We start from the raw sequence: 16649 nt of genomic DNA, 5'->3' as shown, positions 1-16649 counted from the left end.
AGTCAATTCCTGGGTGTTTTCTCATTGCTAACCTTTGCACACAATGAAGAATGATGCATGGACAGACATACCTCCTGGTCTTTTTCTTCCATTCAGCTTAAGCAAGGGGAAAAGTATTACATAGTCCTACAGTTAAACAGTCCTCCTATCCCATGCAGGAAATCTCAAGAGCCTCCTTTTCCATCATTGTACTCAATGTTCAACTTTTATGCACATCTGCAGTATAGAGCAAAAGCAGAACAAAAGGTTAGGGCATCTTTGTCTTCCTTGGAGGGTTTCAGGGACAGATCAAATCACAGGTTTAATCCTATCCACGGGACATCAGTTGGCCTTCTCTGATTTACACCAGCACAGTAACCTCCAAAAATGGAGCTCACCTAACCATTTCCTGGTGCCCACCTTCTTCTTAAATCATGAAGATAAAATCCAAAGTATCTTGAGTGGAATAGGTTAAAAAAGGAGTCACTCCTTACAAGCTAACTGATTACCAATCCCAAACTACACATCAGAACTTGAGCCCTCACTGACCTTGCTAGAGTTCCTGGCTCACTCCAGTTTTTCTTTGTGTATATAAATTAGAGTCCTAAATGAATTTGGGAGTTACTAGCCTGGGAGAAATGATTGTGTGAAACCCAAGCCCTTATATAACTATCGCCTTCTGGCAGAACCGCATGTCTCAGTTTTCATTAGGTAAGGCTACAATCATTTTAAAGAACAATTCACATAAGTTCCATTTGACGCAAACACAAAATGATATATATATATATATATTTCCCTCCCAGCTGTGAAACCATGTATGCCAAAATATTAGGTTTCCAGAATTCTTGAGCACCGTATCACAAACCCCCAGAGAAATGGGTTGTTCTGGCTTCAGAAAGGAGCAACTATCTTCCACAGCCATAATTTTCATCAGACAAATGCTGAAAGATTTGATTATTTTTCCTTTCTTTTCCTCCAAACTGTGAAATTCATCAGACCTTATCAGTCTGGTCCAGGATGCCTCTCCTGGACATAGGAAGGAAACTACCAGAGAGAGCAAAGGAAGGCCTTACCAGCGAAAATCTCAAATTCACAAAGTCTTCCATGATAATTCATCACTGAGATGCAACTTATCTTATTAGCATGTTTAAGGGAATTAGGCCACAACAGGGGAAACAGGACAATAAAAACACAATTATGCCACCAAAGACCCCAGGCAGCATCATTTCTAGTCCCTCCTTCCTTTCCCTCCAAGTTGCTTTCTGGTCACTCATACTTGGACTTGGCACTTTTCCCCCTTCCCCGGATGTTCAGGAGAAGCAGGAGACCCAGGCAAACGGTGGCAGGGGCACACATGGCGATGGGTTCTTTCAAAACCAAAAGGGTATAGATGGCACCTGCAGAGAGAAGGGGACAAGCGATAATGCATTTGTATCCCAAAGGCCAGATCTGCTCCCCATTTATCCATCACCCCAGCAATCTCACCTGTACCCCTCAGTATGCCCCCCCTTTATTTTCCCTGTTGTCAAATCTTTTGCCTGATTTAATTGTGATGCCGGTAGAACCAAAGAACCTATGTATTTTCTTGTACATACCCATTGTCTTGTTTAAACTAGGCAGCTACACACACCAACAGCTGCGTCCACAACACTAGCACACTAACTGCCCAGGTCACAGATCTCTGGCACGTTAGGTCGCAATGCCCCCTACTGGAAATCACAATCTTGTTTCACACCACCCCATATCTTTAAGTAGTGGGAAGTTCCAGGGCCAACATTTTAACCAGTACATTTCCCTCAGAGGAGAGCAGATGGTGCCAAACTGCTTCGTAACAAGGGCATGAGTCAAGCCCATGGGAACCAAGCACACTCGCAGCCTCAAAGAATCTGCAAGTAACATCCACCCAGTTCCATAACCTCTTAGAGAAGCTACTTCTGAGAGGCAGAAGAAAACCTTGGCTACTTTCTCCATCCAGCCCCAATGTTCTATAAGTCTCCTGCAAAATTCAAGGCTGGAAAAACTGTTCACTGCTAACCTGACACAACATGACTGCAAAGGAGATAAGAAATAGTTCCCACTATGATTGTGCAGGTTAAAGATAGGCATCTCTTAAGCAAGTCTTGTGCGCCAGGCCTGCGTTTTCATAAATTAACCGCCAGACAACCCTTACCTATCATGATGATCGTGAGGACGAAATTGCTGATCTCTTGCAGCAGCTGCGGCCCAAAAGCCAAGAGTAAACCAGCCACCAATTCTGCCCAGCCCACCACTTCAAGGTACCGGCCTGGCTCTGGCTTGTAGCCAAACTCCTTCAGGGGGAAAACATCAGCAAATTGCACAAACTGGGATTTCTGGAAAAGAAGGAAGGGTTTGGGTTGCAGAGTCAAGGAGAATAAATCTGAAGAACAACCTCTAATGCAAGGATAAAATTCCAGGAGATTCATTTTCCACATTAAAGAGGTTCTTGGATTTCAAAAGATATGTTTGATTTTTAAAAGGAATATAATTTCAGCACATATAAATCATCTAGACCAACTTGGATTTTTTAAAACCATCTAAAACTAAATACTATATCCTTAGGTAAAGTCCCAAACCATGTAACTTTTTTTTAAAAAAAAGGTTTAAAAACAAGCAATACAGGGGTGTTAAGCATGAGGCCCAGGGGCCAAATCAGGCCCACATAGGGCTCCTAAGCAACTGGCTGTCATCTGTTTCCTTCTCCCTATCTCTTGCTTCCTTCTGTATAACAGCTTGCCTTGCCAGGCCTGCTCAATCGCACAGGAGCTACAGAGCAAAATCTCTGTTTTCTCCATTGGATGAGGTGCCTCCCTTGGGGAGGAAGGTGGGAAGGAGAGCTTGTTTTTCCAGGCTCTCTAAATCACACAGCACAGCTACTGAGCCAAGCCTCTCTCCCTTCTATTGGCTGAGGCTCCTTCCCCCCCCCATCCCCTGGGGAAGAAAGAAAAAATCCACAGCTTCTTTTGCCCAGTTCCTTGGATCCCATGGGAGAAATACAAAGAAAGCACCTTTAAGAACAACGTGCTAACATTTTAAGCATGTTGTATGTTTTTTTAAAAATATATATTTAATTGTGTTTGCCTGTGTCCTTTATAAAGTTTATATCTCTGCTACCTAATCTTAAATAGGTATACACATGGCCTGGCCTGACATGGCCCAGCCCAACAAGGTCTCATTTATGTCAGATCTGGCCCTCATAACAAATGAGTTCGACACCCCTGAAATATCTCCTTATAACAAAGCAAAGGAACGTCAAAATCTTTACTGAGGCACACAAATTAGATCACATCAACAAACCCAATTGCCAAATTAAATGAAACATGTTCACCAACAACAGACTTCAACAGATTTGCAATATTATCCACTGGAGCTAACTAATACTATACAAGTTATTTTGAAATCCACATATATCTTTAAAGGATATGTGCTTGTTCAATGCATACCTAGATTTTACGTATTACATAAAATTTTCACATCACCTGTCCTGCGCCCAAGGCAGCAAATGGTAAATAAGCAATAAATGAATAATAAAAATCTGCCAAAGTCTGCTGTTTGCAAAATACTGGGTGTGTTCACACTAAATAATGTGTTTTGCATCTGGGTTTTTACTGTGTAAGAATAGCAAAAATCCACTGTAAAACACATTTAGTGTAGTGTGAATGCACCCACTCTTAAAAACCCACTTTATGCTCTCGGCATTTGTTTGGAATAGAGGTCACAGACTGTGGGTATCAGTTTACGCAACTTTGCTAAGTTTTTTAAAACTTCTGTTCGTTTATATTTTTAAAAGGTTTTCATGAGTAGTTGGTTAATTATGGGGGCCACTGTTAATTTGTAAGAGCTAATTTTACACAGGAAAGGAAAGGTCCCCTGAGCAAGCACCAGTTGTTTCCGACTCTGGGGTGACATCGCATCACATTTTCATGGCAGACTTTTTACGGGTTGGTTTGCCATTGCCTTCCCCAGTCATCTACACTTTCCTCCCAGCAATCTGGGTACTCATTTTGCCAACCTCTGAAGGATGGAAGGCTGAGTCAACCTTGAGCCGGCTACCTGAATCCAGCTTCCACCAGAATCGAACTCAGGTAGTGAGCAGAGAGTTCAGAACGCAGTACCGCAGCTTTACCACTCTGTGCCACGGGGCTGCTCTAATTTTAAACAACTGTGGTGCAATTTAAGGGCATTCTTGACTATTCTTTGAAGTTTGTGTAAGTCTGGGTGTGTTACCATCATAAGTAATTAAAAAGAAAAAATATTCAAGACAGCCTGTTCTTCTAAGCACAAGTGGTGGCCTTTGTTTATTAAATAAAATGTTTCTGTCCATATTTCAACAGTGCAATATTCAGATTTTGCTAGTATAAACCTGTATTTTTGATTTTACAGCCTCAATTTATCATACAAAAGGGCAAAAAATTACAAAGAAATTAAGAGGAAAAACTGAATCAGATGTTGGCTTGAGTTTTAGAAACAGCCTTTGGTCCAAGTAGTTTTTATTTTGCTTTCTCCAAACATTTCTAATGCAATCATGAGTGGGGGGAAAGGTTTCACAGGGAATTAAAGGTCACTGTTCTTTAGAACTGCCTATATTTACAGGGCTCCACCATAATCTGGCAAATAACTCCCTCCTCTCCTCTAGATGCAGGAGAGAAGCTTCACTACTTCAGAATGTTTTGGAGGTTCTGTACAAGTTCAAGAAGAAGGCCCAACTCAGCTGAGAGCAGAACACATTTTGGATGGCTATCAAAAGCACCTCCCTGCTGTTTCTCCATTTGCAAGAAACCAACAAATTGTTTGTCCAGTGATCCTTCACATGGATGCTATGACATGCTCTGATGTGTCTCCATGTGTTCACATCATTCTTACCCAAAACAAAGAGCCAACCCTGGCTACTCTCCACCTTACTGGAGCAGGGATAGCTGCCTTTGTATCTATAGCCATTCACCTGAAATTGTAGGAGCACACTTGGCCTGGAACCTCCCAATATCTTGTGACTAGCCAAAGCATTTCATGGCAGTCATTTTGTGATTAAGTGCACCTCCATAGCAACCATCTTGTGGTGATGCCCCCTTCCCATTATCAAAATTCCATCATCACTCACAACAAAGTTGGAGAGCGTTTGCATATAATATGGGTGTACCACAGCAGAAAAGTCCATGGTACAAACCTCCTCTCAATCTTAAATTTGCAGTGACTTGTCTCTTAGACTCACCCCTTCTACACACACCTTTTATGAAATAAGAAGATAATAGCAACGGCCTACATGGCTGATTTACAATACTACGATAATGTGAAATACTGCATAAATGCTCAGATCACTCCTAGAATGCCAACATCTTGTTGGGAGAGAGGAATTTTGTGGGGCACGCTCTCTCTGAAAAAAGTAACAAATACTTGGGGGAAAAAATAACATATACATGAAGCTACCTTAGATGGATTCAGTCCATTAGTCTACCCAAGTCAGTATTGTCTCCTCTGATTAGTGATGGCTCACATACCACCAATCCTTTTAAACAGAGATACCAGGGACTGAAACTTAGACATTCTGCACACAAATCAGATGCTCTGACACCAAGCCATGGTTGGGACACCAAGAATGATCAGGCCAGTGAGCTTCTTACTTGAGTGGAGCTTTCAACCTGAGTAACCCTCATCCAACTGTATCTAACCACTGTGTTCCTTTTGCCCATCCTGAACCTACTGCACATTAGCTTCATTGGATGCCCTCGAGTTCTAGTGTTTTGGGAGAGGGAGGAAAAAGTTCTCTTTGTCAACTGTCTCCACCACACATAATTGTATAAACCTCTATCATGCCCCCCCTTAACCATCTCTTTTCTAAACTGAAAAGTCCCGGACTCTTCAGACTTTCCTCATAGGGCAGCTGCTCCAACCCCCGTAATCATCTTGGTTCCCCTCCTCTGCTCTTTTTCCAGTTCTGCAATGTCCTTTTTGAGATATGGGAAACAGAACTGTACACCGTATTCCAAATGAGGCCACTCCACAGATCTATACACGGGTATTACAACGTCAGTCATTTTATTCTCAATCCCTTTCTTTATAATCCCCAATATAGAATGTTTCTTTTTCACTACTGCAGTACACTGGGTTGACACTTTCATTGAGCTGTCCACTATGATCCCAAGATCTTTTTCCCTTTCAGCAAGTTTTTTTGTTCCATTGTGCATCACCTTTCACTTATCAACATTTGAACTTCATTTGCCATATTGTTGCCCACTCGCTTAGTTTGTGGAGGTCCTCTTGGACTTCTTCACAGTCAGCCTTGGTTTTCAATATTTAAAATAATTTTGTGTAATCTGCAAACTTGCCCTCATCCCTAGTTCCAGATCAGTTATGAATAAATTAAATACTAGCCCCAATACCAATCCTTGTGGAACCCCACTGCTTACTTCCCTCCGCTATGAGAACTGTCCATTGATTCCTATTCTTTGCTTCCTGTCATTTAACCACTTTTTAATCCATAAAAGAACTCGTCCTCTTATCTAATGACTGCTAAATTTAATCAGGAGTCTTTTGTGAGGTACCTTGTCTTTTGTGAGGTACCTTGCCTTTTGAATGTCCAGATATATAATGTCTACCAGGTTACCATTGTCTACACCAGGGTGTCAAACATACAGCCCACGGGCCAGATTAGGCCCACAGAGGGCTCCAATCAGGCCTTCCAGCAACTGGCTGTCCTCTGCTTCATTTTCCTTTTCCCGCTTTTTTCAGTCGCCATTTTGTGTTTCTCCCTGGACAGGCAAAGCAGCCTTTCCCTCTCCCCACTCCCTTTTCCCACAGGGAGGAGGAGGGAGGAGCAGCCTCAGCCAATGAGGGAGCTTGGCTCTATAGCTCTGCTGGGTGATGAAGTTTGCCAGGATCAATTAATCACCCTGCAGAGCTACTGAGACAAGAATCTCTTCCTTCTAATGAATGGCTAAGGCTCCTCCCCCTCCTCGTGCCCCAAGGAAGGAAAGAAAGAGCCAGAGCTTCTTTTGCCAGTCCCCACCATCAGGAGAGCTACAAAAAGTGCTTTTAAGACTAGCAACGTTTTAGTGAAGGTATGAGTTTTTTGCCTTGCTAGAGAGAGAGAGAGAGAGAGAGAGAGAGAGAGAGTTTTGTTGGGCTTGTTATGGGTGTAACTGAGTTCCCCTCCTCTTTTTCACTGTACTCATGCCCTCCAGTCTTTCTCAATAGGAAAGCATGTGAACTATTTAGAAAACAAATATCAAAATTAGGCTGAGAGTGTATTCCACCCCAGGTTTACCTAGCAAATTTTCCTTAATTTTTCTTTCACATTTTCCTTTGACTGGGGGTCTTGAATTTAGACTTCCCAGATAGTAGGCTGACACTGATCACTGTACATGGCTCTCTGTTCTTGTAGTAGTTTTTTGAGGGGAAGTTGTATTTTTTTTAGTTATAGTCATTTTTCTAGGGGAAATTATGATTTTGTAGACAAGCTCATAGCCCTCAGTCTGTGCCATGGTGCTTTCACATGTTCTTGACTAGTGCATGAAGCAACTTCTTTACAAAAGCTCACAGTGTCCAACTGCTTCATGTTCATCTGGCTAATAGCCTCAAAAATATCTGTAATGAGATATCTGTAATGTAGACCATGAGATATCTGTAATGAATTACAATGAATCAAAAGTAGGTTTGCAACTTACGGATGTGTGCACCTGAACAGCACATATTCAAGACTGGTACAGCACAGACATTGTCTGCAGTTTTTGATGCAATAATTCATAGCAAGAGGTGACATTTATCATAGACTGCAAAACAAAATATTGCAAGCTTGTTGCACCTAGATGAAGTCCCCTTCTTCCAAAACAAAGGACTTCCCAAACGACAGAGGCGCAGAAGAGTTGATGTGCAGATCTCTTTTATTGTTTTTTCACATTAATGTGGGGAGGAGAAAACAAACCATACACCCCGTTCTCCTCCAAAATTCTTCCCCATAGTCACAACATCTTATACCTTCCTGTAAACAAAGGCCAACTCACAGATTGGCTACACCAGTCTTCGCCTTTGACATTCTGATTGCATTCATTGGTCAAATAAGTCTCATATCCCAATTTAAAAGTGAGATGAATAGATATCACCCAAGGGCCGCTAATCTGGACCCCCATGCCCCACTTTCCCTATACTTCATATCTGCGGCTTCACCCCCTTCCCTGTTCAACTCCAGTGTAGGCCTCCTGGCCCAATTCCAGGATGAATACGCACAGAGCTCCTGCTGTAGCAGGGAGATTTGACCTTCTCCAAGAGATAGGCTCCCGGTGACTCCCGGAGGTAGAAAAATAGCTTACTTTCCACCGAAAAATGTTTACAGAATAAAATGACGATAACAAGTCTCTGCTAAAGGGGAGACTTCCTCTCGTATCTAACAGTAGCTCATTGTTCTTGGTTAGGACTTTGGAACCAAAATCATAGAAAAGGCCCTATAATACTTTTAAGGTGAGCTCAGCAAATATAACACTGCAAACATGATACTTTGAACACATATATAATACTTTGTTAAGACAGGTTAGTGCAATTCTATTTGGCACTCTGTCCATGCAAATCTGAATCTACGTCCAACAAGCGTGCTAATATTTTAAGCATGTTTTATCTTAAGTTAAAAAAAATCTTTGTGTGTCTGTGCTAGGGTTGCCAAGTCCAATTCAAGAAATATCTGGGGACTTTGGGGGTGGAGCCAGGAGACATTGGGGGTGGGGCCAGGAACAAGGGTGTGACAAGCATAATTGAACTCCAAGGGAGTTCTGGCCATCACATTTAAAGGGACAGCACACCTTTTTAAATGCCTTTCTTCCATAGGAAATAATGAAGGATAGGGGCACCATCTTTTGGGGCTCATAGAATTGGACCCCCTGGTCCAATCGTTTTGAAACTTGGGGGGTATTTTGGGGAGAGGCACTAGATGCTATACTAAAAATTTGGTGCTTCTACCTCAAAACATAGCCCCCCCCCAGAGCCCTCAATACCCACAGATCAATTCCCCATTATTCCCTGTGGGAATCATTCTCCATAGGGAATAATAGAGAGCCCAGTAGACATTTCCCTCCCCCTCCCCACGCTTTCTAAAGCAGGGGGAGGGCCTCCAAACCAGGGAATCCCCTGCCCCCTCCCTCTCTCTCACACACAAATACTCACTGGGTCTTGTTCCTGCAGAACTTTACTTGATCTGAAAACGAAAGCAAAACAAAGGTCGTTCTCTGAAGCCCTTCCTGTTTCCTGCTCAGCCTTAAAGGCACATATTTTAAAAACAGACCTGCAGGAGCTCTAAAACTACATGGTGACAGTGGGGGGCGGGGCTTCCCCCACTGGCCAGCTGGCTGGGGGTAGGGAGAAGCCTGTAAAAATGGGGGATACCCTGCTGGGACCTGGGGATTGGGAAGCCTAGTCTGTGCCCTTTATAAAGTTTATATGGCCGCTACTTGGCATTACATTTTATGATTCACATGGCCCGGCCCGACAAGGTCTCATTTATGTCAAATCCGGCTCTCATAACAAATGAGTTTGACACCCCTGGTCTACACGCTTGCTCACTTTCTCAAATAACTCCTGCAGGCCAATTTAGAATTCTGGTACAGAGCAGTGGTCATAACCACAAAATGGCTGCCACAGCAGGCACAGCCAACCACAAAATGTCAGGGAGTGAAATTATGCATAACTCTGATAGTAGCTGTTCACCATACCAGGCAAAAATTCTGTTTAATGGCAGATGAAAAGAGGAAATCCCTCTCACACTCTCAAACACACAAAGAAAGCCCAAGTGCAGGGAAGAAGAGGGGTAAATTTTCAAAAAATATACATTTACTGGGTAAGGGAAGCTAGAGAAAGTAAAATCAACAGTGTGGAAGCAGCTGTAGAGGAAACGACATTTTAATCTGTGAAGTCAGCCAGCTCTCCAGTAGCCAGTAAGAAGCCTTGCTGGATAAGAATCCCACTTTCTAAACACAGCAGGCTTCAGGTTGGGTACAGTGGTTCAAAGCATCCTGTAGAAGTCACCGTGACTCCAGATTTTGCCCAAATTAAAGCAGACTGGGGGACAGATCATTAACTGCCTGCCACAAAAATCAAAGCAATGTAGTCTTACTTGGCTGTGTGAATCCATCTCCTGCCTGGATCTAGTCTCCCTCCCTTCCAGCAAACCATTTTGGTGTGAATCCGGCTCAAATCTGAATGTCAGGATTCTGTCAGGCTAGAAATGCAGATTAATCTAAAGGGGTTCCCCTTGGGAATCAAGAATAGTTGGGGAGGTAGGTCCCCCCCCACCCCCCCAGCAAGAATCTCAGGGTGAAAGGCCTCCATCTAGACACCAGGTTAATAGTCATACTGGAGGGCCAATATTTCCCAATAGGCCCACAATCTTTAAAAAGACACAACGGGAATCTTTCTCTCCCATGCTCTTGGCTGGACTGCTGGAGTCTGAATCCAAGGGCAAACATTTATTTTATTTTATTTATATCCCGCCCTCCCCGCCGATGCAGGCTCAGAGTGGCTTGAGCAGATTTATGCCAGTGCACTATGGGTGCTTCTGTGCATATATATTACATTGTGCAACCTCATGTGCACAGTTTGCTAATAAGGACTCACAACAACCAACAAGCTGCAGAAACTGTACTGGTTATTATTGGTGTGTCATTTACCAGTAACCTTAAACTATGTATTTTCAGTTCTGCCAGCGGGCTTTCTTATACATGCTCTCTTGCTGACCTCTTGTTGCAAATTCTGACAGCAGTTGGCTCTTTAAGATACCTGACCCCTATCAGAAAACAATGGCATAATATCCAGCAATTTGCAGATGTCGTCTCTGGCTGTTCCTGTCTACATTTCTTTCCACTTACAAGTTTCTGAGCCCTTCCCCAAGCGTCAATAAAAAGCTGTGTTGGGAAAATGAGGTTCACGCGGGCTTACTAGAAGGGAACAAGAAGTACCGTACCTTCCCGCCTGCAACACTCAGGCCCGCCCTTCCTTCCAACAATGGCCCAAAGAAATCTGCCGAGTCAAGACAGGAAGCCAGATCACCCCCACCCCGGGGTTTCTGATTGCAGCAATTGTTGACTCGGAGACAATCTAGGTCGCCAGCTGACGGCTAGAAAGGAAATTCTCAGGAACGGGGTAAATGCCAATTCTTTGCAAGTGAAACTGATCCACAGTCCCAATCTACTAGAATTTATCAAATTCAAATCCTATTCGCGCCCAAACATTTCCGAAGGCGGAGGGCAAAGCGCCAGAGCCAGGCAGCAGCCAGATTCACACAAACCAGTGAGGAAACCCGCAGGACGCTGCCCTATGTGGGGGGCCGCTATCAACCTTATACCCCCACAACCCATGTTAAATCGGGAACCGCTGCGACTTCTCCATACCCGCTTAAAGAATTCGCATCCTGTGAACACGAGTCGAAAGACTCGCAGGAGCGTTTTGCGCTCGAAAGAGCCCAGCAGAAACCATTGCATTATGCTCATCCCTTTAAGCGGAGTGGGGAATGGTCTCGAAACGCAAGCGCCCAACGCGCACCTTACTTCCCCAAGCATGTTTATTCGGAAGTAAATTCCGATTTCCTCAAAGCAAGCCCAGTCCCAATCAAGTGCGCCTGGAACTGCAGCCCTGAAGAGTTCTATGGGGGGCACAACAGCGGGCACGCGCTGCCTTCTTTAGCCAAATTAAGACTGCAGCCCTTAGCTGCACGACGGGCACTTACTTCCGAGGAAGCCTCACAGATCGGGCTGCAGGGCTGCTGACTTGGAAGCAAGTCCCGTTACATTCGCAGGGCTTACGTCCGAGTAAGCGCGCACCAAGGCTCGAAGATGCACGCCCCAAGGCAAATCATGTTATCCTTGTGTTCCATACATGCATTAATTTTTGCATATTAGCCATTCCCTCCCAGTCTTGCTTTTCTGTTTTTATTTTTGCGCGCGCACTCTCCCCCCCTCCCCCCCTGGTTTGCCAATTGCAAAACAAGCATGGCCGGATCCTTTCGCGCTCCCCCCCTCCCTTTTTTGCCAGAAGCAGACGGCCACTCAGCAGCCCAGCCCGCCGCCGCGGCCACTCACCATCTGCTGATAAACTTCACTCGAAATCTGATCGGTCAGCTTGACGGATCCGGTGATCACGAAGAAAAGGCCCAAGACCACGCGGAGGGCGACGAAGATCAGCGCCATGACTTTCCTCTCTTTCTGTCTCTCTGCCTCCCCTCCCTGCTTGCTCGGAGGAGGGAAAAAGGAATGGGGAAGGGGGAGGAGAAAAAACACCGCCGGCCAAAAGGGGAATTCTCATCGCCGGTGGGAATCGAACTGGGCAGGGACGAAGCTCTGGAGTAAATGCAACACCCTGACAAGGGGGGGCCGTTTGTTTGCTCTGGAGGGTAAGAGAAACATGGATTGGCCTTTCATTCCAAGCTGCGTTCACAACTTCCGATGGAAGGAGGTGTATCGTGCATGTGAGGGGTACCAAAGATCTGCGGACTCAAATAGCACTTAATGGAGTTATGGGATACAGCAGTTATGAAGAGCAGGTGATACCCGTGTACAGCTGCGAAGGCAAAGTACAAATCCATTTGAAAGGGTGTGGAAATGGTTGGTAATCAATTAGAACTGAAGACAAGAGAATTGATAAATTGGCTCTTCAGAAACAAAACCCCCTGAATTATGGATAAGGAAAGTAAATTATGATGCCTCTGCGAGTTAGCAGCAATCTGTTATTTTTTTAAAAAAATACCAATCTATTTTAAATTCTGCCTATGTGCCTCTTCTGTATAGTGGAGGTCACACAACAGGAGTCATATTGCTTGTATCATGTTATGTAAACTCATCAGAAAGAACTTAAGTGTAAAGGAGTCTCTATGAAGGGAACCACCTTAGTGCCAGGGATATTTGCAAGAGATCTGTAGTGATCGCAGATAAAGGATCCATAACAGTAGCTTTCCAACTTTCTTAAATGTGAGATCTCTTCCTCTATACATTCTTACCAGCCACTGTAGAGAAGAAACCCTGGCACCAAGGGTCATTTTGTAGAAAAGCTCATTAGCACAACTTATTTGCATAACTAAGTAATTTGCATATGCCACACAGCCCTGACGTCACCGAAAGGTGTACTAAATTATTTCAGCTCAGAATCCATCTTAAAATGCTTCTTGAATTATAATTGCTATAATAAAACCTTACTCCCATCATACTTTTAAAATTACTTTCTCCTATGTGGCTACAGTGGCATGATGAAGACTTCCATCTGTCTGCTTTATGTGTTTTGGTTATTTTCCCATTGATGAATAGGGGGAAAGGATTAGCCAGTTTGTCAAATCTTAAGAGTTCAGCAAAATTCTCAACAACAATGGAGCCCAGAAGGAAGTATCTGGGGTGAGGTGGGGGGTAAGAAAGAAAGCACAATAAAATTTAGAGGCTCCAGCACTCTGCTCCTGTGAGCTCCTGCCCAAAATGAGGCTTACATAAGCATGGTTCGGTGTAGCTGGAGTGGCCAAGTCTAAGAGAGTTTGCTAGAGAATGAATTAGGATTTCATCTGCAACTAGTTTTGGCGGGAGAACAGAATTAAAATCCAACTCTCAACTCCCTAATAGCCTGCCAAGAAACCACTCTCTCCAAAATATTTTCTTTGCTTATGGGTTGGTAAGTGAAGGCCAGGCAATGTATACACCAGGGTGGAGGTGGAATTTGACCTAGGGAACTCTAGTTGCTTATCCTCATCTAGGACAATGGCTATAGAGCAGGGGTGGCCAAACCATGGCTTGGGAACCATATGTGGCTCTTTCACACATATTGTGTGGCTCTCAAAGCCCTCACTGCCCCGTTGGCTGGCTTGGGAGAATGCATTTAAAGTTGCTTTCTTTCCACCTCTCCTTTCCCCATCTATTTGCCTTCCTTCCTGTCTTGTGGCTCACAAACATCTGTTTATTCTATGTGACACTTAGGTTAAGCAAATTTGGTCACCCCTGCTATAGAGGTTAGATTCTTCTGGTTTCAATATGCTATTTTACAGGCATTTACAAAAGTCATTTCACATACACACTATCAGTCACCAACATCTATTTAAAAATCCCCATAAAAACCTTTCTCTACACTGTTCATGCTTAGGAAATGATCAAGAGAAGTATTTGTTCCCTTCATATGTCTGACATGTCCAAAGACATAATTTTTGTGATTTTGAACAAAAATAACATGTCCAGAGACAATATAAGTGTTAGTACTGCACTAATGTTAGTACTACAAAGATCTCACGACAGCTCATTAGCTTTTGAAATGGTTTTGTGCCTGCACGGAACAGAAATTTGGGGCTGCACAGAAATGATGAAAAATGTGTTACCTTTTTCATCACCACTAATCAAGAGAGATCACTTCTAGAACATAACCTAAGCTTATATAAAGGCATCTCCAGAGAAAACTTTTATAGGTGTTCCTCACCGCACTGCCCACCAATCCAGTCCAGTGTGTTCAGGGGATGGAGTCCTCCAAGCTGAGCATGCACAGTTTGTCAGTCTCTTCCAAGAACCCTTCATCCAGTGACTCGGCATCTGACCCCTTTTTTGCACTGGGGACATAAACATGGATCTCCATCTTGGGTCTTCTATACTGGTCTGTCCTGGGCAAAGGTACAGTCACCTCACTGATCACTAGATCCTGCACTGCAGGGTCAGCAGAGGACTGGAGTTGGAGATGCCGGTGACACCTTAGTGGGAAGCCACACCTAGCTTGAGGGGGAGGCAGCTTTACTTCAAGGCGGACAGGGCTGGAAAAGTGAAGGTAGGTGTATTTTCTCAAGTGACTTTGTGATCTCCTGTTGGAAAGGGAGTCATTCTGGTTTCCACCCCCTTTCAGCCAGTGTGATGTATCTGGGTGTTCTAGGACAGGCAGTCTCGTGCTCTTCCAATGACCTGGACATGCAGATTTCTTCATTCTGGTGTACTTGTTCTGTGTTAAAAAAAGGCCAATTGCTGGGAGTAATGTAGTACTTTGTAGCATTTGCATTTTTGTACAAAGGAAGTTATGCAAATATATGGGACATATTCTGTTGTAACACTCCTGCCTGCCACTCCCCTGGTATGTACGCTGCCTGAGATCCAGCACAGTTGAGGAAAAACACAACTCTAGGAAAGCATGTGGTACACTCATCACACACTTCAGACTTGTCTGGAAAAAGATCTGCCATTGCTATTTTTTAAATTGCATACTGCAATAACCAACTTAAGGGAATGACAATCACATTGCTAAGGTACAATCCATGTTACTGCAGCAGAGATCATTTTGCACACACACAAGCTTATTTTGTATTTAGTGATCACAGAAACCTATATGAAGCAGTTAGACCACTGGTCTATCCAGAGAACTGTGACCAGCAGTTCTCATTCAAATAATTTAAAAAAAAAATTATGACTATCCAAGAGATCCTTTAACAGAGATGGAAGAGCCTAAATTTAGGATTTTTGTGCATGCAAATCTGTGATCCAAGAACTATGCTCCCCAATATGCATTCTTGGATGTAGTAGTCTAGTTCTGAGGAGCTGGGCAGAAGCAGTGACTATCAGCAGGGGCTGTATTTGGTTATAGAGAAACTGGGGTGTATTATGTCCATGCAAAGCAGACTGATACAGCTGGTGGTCTTTTGTGTAACCACCTGCACTTTCCAATTGTAGATAGCTCCACATTATGGATTAGAAAACTAAAAAGAAAGTTAGAGATTTTCACCTTCAATCCCACTTCTCTACCACCAAAACCTAGCTCTCAACCAATGCCTGTTTTGTATTTTTTTAACTTGGCGTCTCATAGCCAAGGCTCTTTGGAAAAATCCAGGTACTCAGGGTACCCCTGGCAATTACAGAACACTGAAAAGACACACATTGCTTGCAATTGTTTCTCATAGGAAATATTCTGAAATGAGGAAAAACAGAAAATGGGACTTTGACCTAAATGATCAAGTAAGGTATTTATGGCACTTCACCAGCTGGACGTGATTCAACTATTTCTAGCCTGTTCCAGCCCTTTTTTTGCAGGCATTAGATCTAGAAATCTGTAGATTTCATCCATGTACTAAGCCTTGAAGCAAACCACTGTCCCATTGCAACAGTTCCCCAACTGTTAAAACATACTGCAAATCTACCGGTTTTGAAAAGGCTGAAAAATGCAACACATGAGCTCACCTGGAGAAGAGTCCCACTGTGTTTTCCAGTTGACCTCCAGTTGAAGTACTGGTAACTACCAGGATAGGAATGCTGTGTAGGTGGAGCCAAAGTGGTCCTGCTTGCCCCCAGGACAATGTGAGTACTATATTCCCTAATCAGCGTCATTTCTTGGATGACCTGGATCTAAATTATAAAACCCACTGGAACACTGCAGAACTTGAAGCTCTGAGCTAAATTCTCTAATGGTAATGTTTTCTAGATGCTTCCTTCCCCTGGTCCATCCCCGTTTCTCAGAGGCTATTCTCATTTTACAGATTAATAATTCAGTGTGAACTCTGCACAATATCCATCACCAAGGAGTGGGGTTAATTAGCAACATACAAAAGGAGTCAAAGTTGCTGACAGGCTGTGTAACTTGAGGTTTTTCCTTGTGGTGAAATAGTTGCAGTGTTAACTCAAGAGCCTCAGGTGGAAAAAGACCCAGATCTCATTAGTTCACAATATAAAAAACAGGTAAAAGAA

At 43.6% G+C, this 16649-nt stretch overlaps 1 protein-coding gene across 1 annotated transcript; it reads right to left on the bottom strand.

Moving 5' to 3' along the window:
• Positions 1-936: 936 nt before the first annotated feature.
• Positions 937-12203, bottom strand: TMEM35B (transmembrane protein 35B). Its single transcript, XM_060258404.1, has 3 exons — positions 12051-12203; positions 2150-2330; positions 937-1376 (listed from the first exon to the last, which is right to left on the bottom strand). Exons 1-3 carry the CDS (start codon positions 12156-12158, stop codon positions 1246-1248), a joined length of 420 nt encoding a protein of 139 aa, XP_060114387.1. The 5' UTR covers positions 12159-12203; the 3' UTR covers positions 937-1245.
• Between the last annotated feature and the right edge of the window lie 4446 nt (positions 12204-16649).

Source organism: Heteronotia binoei, chromosome 17, assembly GCF_032191835.1.
Source record: "Heteronotia binoei isolate CCM8104 ecotype False Entrance Well chromosome 17, APGP_CSIRO_Hbin_v1, whole genome shotgun sequence".
NCBI lineage: Eukaryota > Metazoa > Chordata > Lepidosauria > Squamata > Gekkonidae > Heteronotia > Heteronotia binoei.
Note: the sequence above shows the minus strand (reverse complement) of the source record. Positions and strands in the feature narration are given on the sequence as shown.

Bases quoted from the DNA above. Each gene is read 5' to 3' on its own strand.
- TMEM35B (XM_060258404.1), bottom strand. From the start codon at position 12,158: ATGGCGCTGATCTTCGTCGCCCTCCGCGTGGTCTTGGGCCTTTTCTTC. The intron at 2,331-12,050 runs GTGAGTGGCCGC...CTTCTTTTCCAG, and splicing joins GTGAAGTTTATCAGCAGATG to AAATCCCAGTTTGTGCAATT. The intron at 1,377-2,149 runs GTAAGGGTTGTC...TTCTCTCTGCAG, and splicing joins CCTCACGATCATCATGATAG to GTGCCATCTATACCCTTTTG.